Source organism: Dama dama, chromosome 15 (assembly GCF_033118175.1).
Source record: "Dama dama isolate Ldn47 chromosome 15, ASM3311817v1, whole genome shotgun sequence".
Classification (NCBI taxonomy): domain Eukaryota; kingdom Metazoa; phylum Chordata; class Mammalia; order Artiodactyla; family Cervidae; genus Dama; species Dama dama.
The window spans coordinates 34,882,418-34,896,160 of NC_083695.1; the positions used below are offsets into that span (position 1 = coordinate 34,882,418).

Sequence of the window (13,743 nt, forward strand, 5' to 3'; positions counted from 1 at the left end):
GGGAGAAAGCAGTGTGGGCTGGGGATGCAGGAGAAAACTTCTTGAGGGTTGGGATTTGGAAAGATGAATGAATACTGAGGATGCTGGATACAGGGAGAAAAAGTCAGATTCCCATGGAGATGATGTGACTTACTGCTCTTGACATTGGATAGCCACTTTTTCTTCCTAAGTAGGAAAGGGTCTAAACAAATGCTCCTTTGATTGAAGGAGTGTGAGGGCTTGGTGGAAAGCATCTGGGTTGGTGACTGTCCCTAAGGAAGAAGAGCTACAGGCAGGTGTTTATACTTTTTGTATCATTTTTTATATGCTTACATACCTATCTTCTGACCAGGTGAGTCTTCTTGTCAACTCCATACACCTGCTTAAAGATAGTTCATCACACAAGTAGTCAGTCATTCAGTTATCCTTAAAGATGGTAATAGATCCCAGAGACTCTTTCCAGGGAGACCATATGGCATATTTGGGCTGTTGATGTCCACTGGAAACCAACTCCCCTTGGTTTCTCCTTGATGGAGATAATCTTCATAGTGCCAGTGTAGCTCAGTGATGATGAGAAAAAGTCCTCAGCATGTATGTCTGATCCCTCAAGGAAGCAATTTCTCAGCTATGTATGTTCTTACTTATATCCCAGAATTGTCCAGGTTGTTGTTATTGTCCTGATGGCAAATTAAAGTCTCTTGTCTCAGCTTCAAAATGAAGGTTTTTTTGTTCTCTCAGAGATGAGAATAATACAGATGACCCATAAGAATGACAGTAATATGAATGCTATGATCAGGTTGTAGGTTATTTTCTCTGAGAATTTCTTGTGTATCAAAGATTTTGGGTCCATTTTCCAGAATGGAAAAAGGTAAATACATGGATAGGGTCTTATTGGTGAATCCAGGTGTGCATTTGTGAGTATACCTTTGAGTCAAGAACAACCATTAGTGTATGTTTTGAAAGTTTAGTTGCATATCTGTATAAAACAGAACTGTTTGGATTCCCCCGAAGAGTGATTATTCATTGTGAAAGAAGAGGGGAGAAGCAGCAGCCAAGGTCTAAACTTCTGAAGACTTAATGATATAGTTTCCTGAACATCAGATAAATTGCATGAACCTTTAAGTCCATCACCCCAGTCTTCCTGAGCTGTCTCTGACTGTTCTCTTCCAGATGCTTTGTTCTGCACAAACTACCCAATTTGAAGTTTCTGGATGCTCGGAAAGTAACCAAACAGGAACGAGAGGAAGCTTTGGTCAGAGGGGCATTCATGAAGGTGGTGAAGCCCAAGGTAAGCCCCCTACTCTCTTGTTCTTTGTGAGGATTTATGCCTCACCTGTTGGGTACTCTTCAAGGCTGGAGGAAGTCCTCCTGTGTGTTCAGAATGCACTAGGATTTCATCCATGGAGACACCATTGGCCAAACAAGAAGTAGAATTTGGTATAAGCTGGGTCTTCCTGGGACTCGTGGGGGGCATTGTTGGTATTATAAAGTGACTGGTAAGGTGATTTCAGACAGATGGCTCTTGTACCAATAAAGCAGCATCATACACAGCCTGTGATGATGTTCCCAGCATCAAGGAGAATTTCGAAGCAAGGAGGATTTCAGGCCTCCTTGAAAGTGTTTCATTTACAAGGTGAGACCACTGCAGACTCTGGAGCTGAGGAAGGAGAAACAGGAGAGCCTCGGACATTACTGTTTCCCAGGTAGGTAGGGTTCCTCGTGCCTCAGTGGGGGCTCTTCTTTCTCAGGGCCGAGGGGTGCTTGGGGAGGGTGCTTGTCTCTTGTCCACAGGTGAGGGTTCAATAGCACTTGGAAATACTGTTAGCATGGAAGGCAATTTTTCTGACAGTGTGGTCTGAGACTGATGTGTGCGTCCTTCACTTGGCTCTCCAGAGCTCAGGCGAATGCTGTTTACTGACCTTTGTTTCACCAACTGAGTCTGCTTCGAGGCCAGGGGATTGAATGTGGTGTCATGTTAATGACAGCACTGATGAGGCAAGGGAGATTTGGCTTGGGGTCTTGGATTCACACACAAGATTATTAAGGACATGGGCTTGGGAGGAGCTAGGATCCTTCAGTGAAGCCTGAGGCTGGGGAATGGACTTCATGACTCCTTTGGAGGTCCATCATGTCCTGGAGCTCTGTGGAGCTGCAGTCACTTCCTGTGGGATCCTCGTTTGTGTGTTGAAATCTTTGGCGCAGAGATCCTTGAGGTCTCATTTGTCCTCACTGATGGACTTGGAGCGCTCTGCACGTGCATTGGAAATGATTAAGAGGGAAAGAGGAAAAAACAAACAGAACCAAAACAGAAAAATGAAACCTCTTCCATCAAGTTGCTCAGCTGGCAGCAGACCTCAGGCCACTTTCTTTCCCTGAATCCATGAGGTGCAACTTATTTCCCGTTATGCTGAATAAAATTGCTAACAGTTGTGGAAATATATGATATGGAGAGTAGAATACTGGCAGATAAATGTATTGTTACCTGTTTCAGCATGTGGGAAATTAATTGAGTGATTCGTTTCATAGCTATTAAAGTGTTAACGGTTTTCCTTATGGAGACACTGGTTTGATGTATTGCTCATGACTGCCTTTAGTTATTCCAGCTTTTGTGATTTTGTTCAAATGAAATAATTTATTTCTTGGCCTCCTTTTGTTTTGTTTTGTTTTGTTTTGTTTTTTTTTTTGGTTAAAAGATTGTAGAGACAGCCAGTATCACCAAACCAAAATACAACAAATGGAGTGTTTATAATATCTTGGGTTCCCACACATCTTGCATTTTTCACCGTTGCGTATGCATGCATTTTATGGAATAGATACTATTTCTCTTGTTTTCATTGTCTTTGACATAGAAGCTCTCTACTGTCACTGGAAATCTGGGGAGGTCATAAAGATAATACCCATCATATTGGAAGGGGCTATCAGTGGTGTCCACTACTGTTCTAAAGTTCTTTTGTGTCCAGGTATGTGCATCCTCACATAACCTTCGAATGTGGAAGGAAGGGAGCATTGACTTACTGCAAAGATGTGGTAACTCAGGCCTAGGGATGCTGTCTGGGCTGCCCAAGTCATGAGCTCATAATTGCTAAAACCCAAGCTTCACCCATGTGTCTATCTGCAGACCCCACATTCTTTCATCTCTTATTCCTGGAGCACTGAGCTCACCATTCCCTCTGTGCATCTCTCTGTCCAAACAGATCCTCTAAGGAAGGCCTAAGTGAAGAAAACAGGCAAAAGCAGGACTGTTCTGCTGGAGTAGATATGGGGGAGAATTGAAGGCATCCCCTACCTTTGAAAGCAGGGACAGGCTCCTTAAAATCCAGCAGTGGCTGATTCTGAGTCATTAGCGCCATTGACAGAAATGCTCCTCAGAGCTCCCAGTCAGTTTCTGATCACTTACGGAATCAGCTCGTTTGTGTGACTGACTCTACTATCTTTACTAACTGTGTTAAGCTTTGAAATATCCATTAATTATCAATATTTGGAGAAAGACAAAAACACTCTGACAAAGCATCAGGACTTTCGGTGGCTATCCTTTTGCAGAGTCCCATGGTTTTCAAACTGGAGAGGGGAGGGCTGCAAAACCCTCTGGTCTGTGCGTTCATCTTACGGATGCAGGAACAGGGAGAGGATATAGTTCCCTAAAGCCCCAAAGCCCGTTGGAGGCAGAGCTGGGATGAGAACTCGGCCGTCTGAGCTGCCCCGTGTGGTGTTCTATTCACCCCGTGACCCTTTAAGTGTACTGGAGGATTTCCACGTGTTGCCAGTTTCATATCTAGCCCTCGTGCCTCTCGTGAATGGCAGACAATTCCCTTTTGTCTGTTTTTTGCAGAGAGATGCGCTTTTACTTTTCTTTCAGATAGAAAGGAGCCAAATGAGCTCCTTGCTGAATTAATAAATTGGTGTTAAGGCTGGTTCTCGCCTGCTCACAGTATGTACAGACATGCGTTTGTTCCTTGCAGGTGTGTATATATGCGCTCCATCTCTGTGTATATATACATATGTATGTTCCGGGAGGTATGTGTACACTCGGAGTCAGCTCCTAAGTGGAGAGCAATTTCCTCTTGGTGAATTGCCGATGCTGCGCTGAGCACGCTTGGTGAAGACCTATTTTTCATCACAGACTCAGAATCTCAAGTTGGCTTCTGTCCTTTCTGAAGCAGTGGCAGTCTGTTTTGCTTATTCAGCAGAATGCTCTGATGGATGATCAAGGGGGCTGTGATTTGGGGAGCTGTTTTCATTTTATTCCTGACATAAAGTATTTGGGAGAATGGCAAATGCCTCTCCAATCACAGCCCTTGCCTTGGAGGTAGGGAATGGGCAGTCTGGGTGTTCTCGGCTGATGCAAATGCAGACTCATCCAGCAACTCATAAACCCCCTAAGTCACAAAGGCTTGATACAGTACCTGGCAGGCCCAGCGCTTGAAGTGCGAGTCGGCTTTCAGTGTCTCGCACGATGACACGTTTCTCCTTCATGGCTGCCTTCTGGCTTTTGTTGTTTAAAAGCTGCCTTCTGTCTGAGTTCTGATTGTTCTACAAAAAGATGCTGTCATTCTTTAGGAATTGATAGTTAATGTTGCAGTAGCTCTTCTAGTCTTGCTTTCTGTGTGTGGGGGTAGTGAATGGTCCTACAATAGCTAGGCTTTGCTCATTTCCTGAAATTTTAAAGAAAATATGTACTCTGAAAAATATTGGCCATTAGATCATGGCATGCAGAGAGTGCCCAAGTTGGACATACAGGAGGTGATAGCCCCCCAAGAACAGCTTCTATAATGACCAGACTCTGACTTGCCCCACCACTGCCTGCTCCAGGAAATGTAGATCAAAGCAGTGTGGAGGCCTGTCCAGGAGGGCATGCATGGTAGGCATGCCAGCCCTATGCATCAGAGAGACAGTGCAAGAATCAACAGTCAGAATTGCTTAATTATTTCTTGGCATTGTAATTATTCATCCGTGTTCTGGCAAAGAGCACAGTTGTCAATTTTTTTGACATAATTATTTAAAATGGAGCCCTCTTGTTTACATGGACATATAGGAAGTTGGCTACCAATGGTTTACTCTTCAGAATCTTTATAGAAGCAATAGCAACAACCAGGGCAGCTGGACTGAGAACCTTAGCCTCTGTTAGAAAGTGTTTTTACATGTGTGTTTTTGCTTGTAGTCATGGCCATTCTCTTATAGGCAAGATAGGGTCATAGGTTTATTTGAGTTTTGGTGTGTCCTTGAAACTATGGCATCCATGTCTTTATGTAGGTTTCCTATGGTGTATAGCTTGTGTATTTGTGTACTTTTGCATAGATGTGTTTATTGGTGTGTGTGGGGGGTTACTTTTCTTGGGGTTGGGGGGATGCTGTAAGAATGTGTGTGTGTGTGTGTGTGTGTGTGTGTGAGGGAGAGAGAGAGAAAGGGGAAGAGATGAAAGGAGGGCGAGGGAGATGTGTAAAGGAATAAATGTGTGGCTTTGGAAATCTTTTCTATTCTTGTCCTTAAACTGAAATTTGAAAGCTCTTTGGGTCCAAGGACCACCTCCTTTCCTGATTATAATACACAGTCCTGCTCTTGACACGGAGTTGGGCCCAAACTTTCTTGGGTACCTTTAGCTTCTTCCATCTGTGTCTGGTTTTGAATTTCCATGAAGAAAAGAAGCATATTAGGAGTAGAAGCATCTGGAAGCCCACTCTTTGTTGGGACGAGGCAGCTGCTCACCTCCTGGGGTGTCAGGTCTATGAGGACAAGGATTTGACTTGTTTTGCTTCTGTGTCTCTGGGGCCTGGTGTATCACAGAGGCTCAACCAATACCATCAAAACAATAAACGGTGAACAGGGCATGTTGGAAAATCCATCATGGAAGGTGGTTCATTTTTTTATTGCCTCAATATGGTCCTCTGCAAAAGCAGGAAAAGGACACTTACCTCAAGAAAATATAATAACTTAAATCTGTATGTTGGCAAAAAAGAGGGATTCTGGTTTGCCTATCTATTTTTCCAAAGGATTTTACCCTGGGACTATTTTTGATGGCAGAATCTATGGCCACTGTGATCCCTGGGATCATGTCTTCTCCATGGAGCTTCACTCCTAGGATGGGGGCAGAGGTGCAATCTGAGCTCTCTGTCACTGCTTACGTGTTCTCTGAGTCCTTCTCTTAGAACCCACCTGCTCATGTTAGAGCTTTTAGGGGAAAAAAGGTAGCTTTTCCCAGAAAACATGCTGGCGTACTCCACAAGTCTATGAGCTATTAAAGTGAGATTTTTCTCAGCCTCGATGCTCTTGTGCTTCTTGTCTGCGCTCCTTTTTAAAGGAGCACTGCCTCATGGCTTGTTTGGTTTACTTATTGGTTTCCATGCCTTGCCTCGTTCGTCACTAAGTGCTACCTTGTTCTAGAGCACAGTGTGTTTGTCTTTCATATATTCTCTGAGCCCATGTAACCAATTGTGAACATGTGAAAGGTTATCCGAAACTCCCTCTAGATGGGTTGCAGTTACTAACGCTGGTTCTGTACTCAATATTTTTAAAGATATGTATTTTTCATAAAGCCAGGGATATGCCTATAAATAAATTTTGTAAACTATATGAACACGCAGTTAAGTAGACAATAAGCCCATGTATGTTGAAAGTTCTCTGCTGTGCCAAATATCATAAAATGAAAAATGTCAGTTGATTTTTCTAGATATTTCTAACTACCTGAATGTGTTAGTGTTCTATGGTTCATTTCTGTTTTCACACAGATGTTTTTTATCCTGAGACATAGTCAGATTCTATTTCCAGTAACTTTATAATTGATCTTGAAAGGAGGAAAATTTTCAATTAATTTCTTTTTTGGAAGATGTTTGGATGGTGTGTCTACAAGCAACTTCAGAAGCCAAAGATTTTCAGTTTATTTGTTTTTATTCTTTTTTTTTTTAATTTCAGTTTGCCATGTTCATTTGATGGGGGATCACTTAAAGTTATTGTTGTTGTTGTTGTTTTTTTTTTTTTCATTTTTAACACCATGGCATCCTGTGTCTCAAATAAATGCTTTCAGAGTATTGCTTTTTAGAAACAAGGTTGGTAGCTTTCTATGGCTTTGCTTTTGGATAACAACTCTCTGAAATCAGGGGTAGACTCTCACAGTGAAGTTGTGTCTCCAGCACCTAGCAAAGCCCTGTAGCTAGAGGACTGAAATCCACAGTAAAAGGGAAGTGAGATAGAACTGTAGGTAGTGGTCGCACCCTCTCAGAGCCATGTCCAGATGTCCCTATGGCCTGGCCAGCCAGGTGCTTCACATCATTCTCCATTAAGTCCAATACCTGGTAAGATATCATTGTATGTCTATTAGAGTCATTGGCTTTCGTTGTACCCTGATGGCCCACCTCCACATTCTTCCCCTCTGTGGCCTCCAACATGCTGACTTTTGTCCAAAGATATTTGGACACACATATGCCTAGAGGATCTTGGAAGTAAGTTGTAGTTTTGGGGGGGAATAAGTGTTGCTAGCATGCAGCCTCTGGATCCTACCCATTTTAGAGAAGTGGGGTAGTTTTCTTCACTTGTCTAAAATTATTCTTCTGTCTTTGCCCTTGCCATAGCTTCCCCTCGAAGAGAGGGGTATACTTCTCCATCCCATTGACTCTGGACTTGGGCAGGTGGCACTTAGGCCAGTGGGATGTGTATGGAAGTGACAGCATACAAACTCTAGGCCAAGCCCCATGAGGTACCATGTGTTTCCACTCAGCCCTCTTGCTCACTTGCCAGTTGCTGTAGAAATCACATGAGACACACATTGAACCTGAAGCAGAACTGCTTCAGCCACCTACAGACATCTGCACGAGAAAGACACGCTGGTCATAAGCCACTGGGACTGTGAGGAACAGTGCTATTGCAGAAACCTGACTAATAGTTAGGCCATCTGTGCTCACATTCTATTCTTTGGCCTTTCCCTGGCCCCTCGAACCAGGGTTGTTCACTAAGACACAGTGTACGGTAGTGAAGTTCATAGTGGTTTTGGATATCACAGCACCGACTTTAGTAAGCTTTCTGGTTGCTTCACTCATTAGGATGGAAGGCCAGCCTCAGAGTCAACTGGCTGCCTAGAGGTGCATTATTAGTTGCAATGACACTTTGCTGATAAGTGAGTCAGAACAACAGCTAGTGGGTATTAAGCATCCACTGTATATTTGATATTGTACTATTGACTTAACAATATTATCTCTAAACTTCTCCTTGAACTTGACTCTACAAATGATGATCAGAGAACTTATATATATCACTTAAAATAACAGAGCACTATGGAATCAGGTTCTTTCTCAGGCCTGCATCGACCCCTGAGCTCGTGCCCTTTTTCCTGTATACCTTAAATTTCATCCTCCAGATGTGGTGATATGATGAGAAGTAGGAGTTAAAGAGAAGACCAGGACATGGAAAGGAGCCAGAGGTAACTTTGTAATTTTCAATTTTGACCTTGTGACCATTCCCTCCAACCCATTTTGGTAAAATGCATGAGCTAGGCAAAGAATCACAGGAACCAGGTGGTGGAGGGCTCTGTTAGTTAGGCCAAGTTGGCAACTTGAGGAAGAGGAGGAACCTTGGTGGGGTTCAAAGTGGGAGGACAGTAAGGGCAAGTTTGTGTTTGGATCCCTGGGTGTCTGGGGGAGGGCCGCTAGTTCTCTCTGCACAGCAGGTGTTTTGGAAATCTGTGCAGAGGCAGCTGCTCCCGGAGGCCACCTTGCATTCAGAGCACTCAGGCTAGTGCTGGTGCTCAGATGGCCACAAGGGTCACAGAGCTGGCCCAGAGCCCTCCCCTGACTGCAGGGAGGTGTCTGGGTGGTAGTGAGCAGCTTAGATGCTGGGATGAGAAGAAAGCTGATGGCTGTCAGAGACCCAGTGGTAACTCATCTGGCAGTCTCTGGCATTTGAAAAAGTTCTTTGACATGTTCTTACCCAGAAGACACTGTCCCCTATGGTGTCAGCTGCCTTTGTTTTAAGGGATGAATTTAAGCCTTCTTAACTGAGCTATGAGATATCCTCATTTGTGTGATCTTTGGTAATGACTGAGATGGAGCCTTTAATAGCTGATTAGGTCTGTAATCTGTACATTTCCAGCCTGACATTTTCTTGAGCCACTTTAGAAGATGAATTTTGGTATTTTCCTTTGGCAATTTAGTTTTTAAAAATTAAGCTTATTGAGAAAGAGAAGAGGAAAATAAGCATGCTTTCTTAAGAAACTGGGTTCTCAGAGAATAAATTTGGGGTGCTAATTTAAAGTCACCCGTATTTAAACTCACATCACCCTGTATTCTGCATAAAGTTTAGATCTTGGCAGGGAACTGGTCTGCTGCAGTAGGTACATTGGTCACTTGGGGCGGCCCCTTATCCTTAACAGGCTTTATTTCACTTGACCTCCCCTACTCCCCCCACCCCAGCCCTCCCCCCACCCCCCGCCCCCGACACATACACATCTTTGCTTTGAGCCTGACGATTCCAGACCAGTGATGAGAAGGAGTGGGATGGACGTTCAGGACTAGCTTGGCTAGAACAGAGGGATTGAGATATCAGTCAGGGGAAGATGGTGATGGCTCCAGTGTTTGCACCGTCAGTCAGTTCCAGGGGCCTTGTTCTCTACCCTTCTGGCCTCTGTGGCTTCGTGAACCCCTGCCTCGCTTGACAAGTCTCTTCTGGGACCCATGGTGACATCAGATGGTAGGGACTAAACCCTCAGGCAGACAGGAATCCTAGAAGGGAGGCCTATAGGATGGAGGGCTCACTAGGGAAAGGTCATGAACATGGTTCTGAAGTTTGGTTCTGAAGTTAACTTTGATTACATGTATGAATTGCAGTTCTATGGCTAAGAGAGGAAGAAAACATGAAGATGGTATAGTCTCAACTTCTGCTCTTGAGTTCTGGTCATTTCCAAACTGCCTGCAACTAATAGCAGATGTATTAGCTTGCCAGGACTGCTATCCCCAAATACCATGGACTGGGTGGCTTTAAGCAGCAGAAATTCCTTTTCTAACAGTCTTGGATGCTCCAATTCCAAGGTGAAGGTGTTGGTGAGATTGGTTTCTTCTGAGGACTCTCACTTTGGCTTGCAGGTAGTTGCCTTCTTGCTGTGCTTCCACGTGATCACCTTGATGTGCACACCCCCCCCCCCCCCCCCACTGCTTGTGTGTCCAGACATCCTTCTCTCACAAGGACACATCATATTAGATGAGGGCCCACACACTGGCCTCACTGGCAGTCCCCTCTTTAAGGACCTTGTATCCAAGCATAGTCATATTCTGAGGTCCTGGGGGTTAGACTTCAACATAGAAATTGGAGGGGCACAATTCAGCCTCTAACAGTGGACTAAAAGAGCGAACTTGAAGAGTATATATATATATATATAAAGACTCATGTAAGCTTAGTGATGAAAGGCACGTCAGATACTTAACATTTACTTGTTCTTTTCATTGTCCCCAAAAGCCTAAGAAGCAAAATTGGTGGATAGAACAAAGCAGAAGGAAAGTTTCTGGTTATCCAACTTGATCAGAGGTATAAGTCTTCACAGAATTTGACTGAAATAGAAATTTGATCTGTTTGCCTGAATGTGGCTGATAGATACTTTTCAGGGTCTCACCCAAGTGAGTGCCAAGCGGGTATACACAGGTAATTACCAGAATTAGTGGAAACTTCTGTAATGACACCTTCCCTACACAGTAGGCTCAGCGAGGAGCCCAGTGCTCAGAGGAGAGCTTCTTCTTATTAAAAAAAATTACCCCAGGGGTGTCCTTTGCCCCAAATGGTTCCTTGAGGAGTGAAAACAAGCTGTTTCTTGTTATAAGGGAGAAGAGTCTTAATACATGTCCACTGATCCCTGACTATTTCTCCCTGTCAAGCTCTCCGGGAACATCCAGTTCCCACAGAGCTGTTGGGTTTTGTTTATGAGTTAGTTCCACATCTGGAGGAAGTGTGTTTTTGCCTCTTCATTGTTTTTGTCTACCTGTGGTCACCATGGCTGGCTTTCGGGGCCCGTGTTCACACTTTGACTCTGGATGCATCATCACTGTCCCTCTGACCAGGCAAAGTGATGTTTCACCAACGTGATGGGGCAGGTCTGCCCTTGGGGTCCTTGAAGGCTGATGGTACAATTAGCTCTTTTATTTGCTTTTCTGTTCCTTACAGAATAGTGTCTTAGATTAACAGACAGGGCACCATCAATAATGCACAGATGCTCTGTAATTGGGGCTTCCTTTGATGTTAATTTAGTGAAGTTCAATGCTATTGTCAGTGATAGCAATTACATTCAGCCTTTTCACCAAGGACATTTTAGGATAATTTTATTTTTCATGTGCATTTTAAAATATGGCACTAAATTTTGAGCTACATTACCTGAATTAGAACTCATTATTTCTTTTCAACAGACAACGAATGCTCTCTGTCTAGGCTCCAAAGCTGTATCTTTATTTTTCTCTTTTGGAGTGGGGAGTTTTAAAGTGGGGCTTCTATCTCATGAAGCTTTTAACTCATGAGTGAAATTTAGAAGTGAGTCCTCTGTTTGTTTATTTGTTGCTGTTGTTGGCATCGGAATTGTCACAGAGGCTGTCTGGCTTAGTGACCTCTCCCATGTTTTATTAGGCCCATTTTAATTCATTCCCTCCCACCACCCAACCTTTATTTTTGTTCTTGATGTGATTCAAGAAGTTGCCTCCAGCTGTTCTTTAGGGAAGATTTAAAATCTGAGTTTATCGTGGCTATTTTATTCCATGGCAAACTTGTGATTCTTCCTATGTTCATGTGTGGTCGTCAGATTTGCTCCTCCATTTGAGGGCCATCTCACTCCAAGTTTGGGGATTGTATCTAGTGTTAAAGACCACACTTCTGCCTTCTGCCGTCTGTTTCTCCATTGTTGATATCAGGAACATCAGACCTGCTTTCACATCTGTTGTGAGGATGAACTGAGGTAGTGTGTATGAGGAGCTCACACAATCTGGTGTGAAGCTCATGTTCTAAGCTGTGGCATTGCAGAAGAGCTCTGTGTGGAGTCACTGCTGTGTCTTCCAGTTGTGTGAGTGAACACGAGGAAAGTCATTTTGGCCTGAGTTGGGGGTCGTATTTGTTGTCTGGGGGCTGCCGTATTGAGACACCATCAGCTGGGTAGCTGAAACAGAGCTTTATTTTCTCACTGTTCTAGAGGCTAGAAGGTCCACAACAGGGACCGCACGGTCAGCTTCTGTTGAGAGCCCTCTTCCCAGCCTGTGGATGGCCACCCCTCCCCATGTCCTCATGTGGCGGGAAGAGAGAGAGGACGTGCACGCACACACATGTGAGTGATGTTAATTGACTGACCAATAGAGCATCCTCTTTTTATAAGGCTCCAGTCCTATTGGGTCAGGGCCCCACCCTTATGTCCTTATTTACCCTTAATTACCTCCCAAGGACCCAGTCTCCCGATGCAGTTAGATTGGGGGATAGTGCTTCAGCATATGAATTTGGGGGAGCATAATTCAGTTCATAGAAGAGGGTACTGTCCCTATATTCCTGGTGACTTAACTGAGTTTTCTGAGATTTATACTTTAATGTTTCTAAGGTTTTACTAAGTCTCTGCTTCCTGATGAAAGTAAAATACCTCAAAGAAGGGAAGTTAAGAAGAGAAAGAGGACCTCCTGTTCATGGAGGCTGGGCCCCTAAGTTTGGGAGTCTTTCCAGGCACTACACAGGCCTTTCCGCTGATGCAAATGGAAGACAGCGGTGCAGCATCCCCACGTGGACAGTAGTGGGGCAGGGGAGGCCCCATAGGGCCCAAAGCAAGAAAGGGGTGCCCGGTGCAAAAGTCAGCCCTTACGCCCTTTCATTTGGGTGGCCTTGGACTCAACTTCTTAATCTTCCTCCAACTCCCTTGGTGAATCTGGACATCAAGGCCGTTGTTTAGATCCTGGAATTTGTCATTGGAGTCAGTTCACTTCTGCCCCATAGTAAAATGGAGAAAACCAGGGAGTGAAATCTGGGGGCTTATTACACATGTCCAGAGAATATTACCTTATCATTAGAGGGGCTGTGAAAACCCAAGGTTGAGATATGGGACCTCTGGATAATTAGAAAACAACCAAGAGCTATATTACACCAAGCCACAGACTTTTCCCCCTGAAAAATCTGTTTCAGTTCAGTATAATGTTACAAAAAAAAAAAAAAGAAAGAAAAAAAGAAACTCTGATTTCTGCATTCATGCTAATTTTTAGTCATGGGATGTTTTGGAAAAAGATTAAATTACAAATAATTTTTTCTTCCTTGTATTCAAAAAGCCCCAATACCAGATTGTGATTTTTGGCCTTTGAGATTACAGAGGCCAAATCTGAACACTGTGAATCACGTTTGCTTAGGGGAGGAAGGGCAGAAGAAGTAGGACCCATGAAGGAATGAGGAGCTGCCCCTTTTCTGCCTCCCCCATCCACTGCTTTTCCACATTGTGTGACTAAATGTGCAACTTTGTTCACATAACTGCTACAAACAGTTCACTGTGTAGGCCAAACGTTCTCTAATGCAGTAAAATTAAGAAATAATATGCTTTGAAAGTGATTTATGAGTGTGGTTAAACTGCCAGATTTACAAAGAAATAGTTCAGATCTTGGGAAGCCTCAGGAGTCACGTCAAAAATGAATTTGACCATGATTTAAACTGCTACTTTTCTTACATGACATTTAATATGTGTACTTTGGAGGCCCATATGTCTTTAATAAAATAGCATTAAGTTTTAAATATGATATGAATGCAGCCAGTTTCTAAATTCATAACCTTTTCCACAACTCCAAAATGCTA

At 43.7% G+C, this 13,743-nt stretch overlaps 1 protein-coding gene across 3 annotated transcripts in view; it reads left to right on the top strand.

Annotated features, from left to right (window-relative positions):
• LRMDA (leucine rich melanocyte differentiation associated) overlaps positions 1-13,743 on the top strand; it is a 1,173,646-nt gene that overhangs the window by 652,831 nt on the left and 507,072 nt on the right. For all 3 annotated transcript variants that reach the window (XM_061163023.1, XM_061163024.1, XM_061163025.1), the window contains exon 5: positions 1,150-1,267. In XM_061163023.1, coding sequence (XP_061019006.1) covers positions 1,150-1,267 — 118 coding nt within the window. The remainder of the gene's footprint in view (positions 1-1,149; positions 1,268-13,743) is intronic.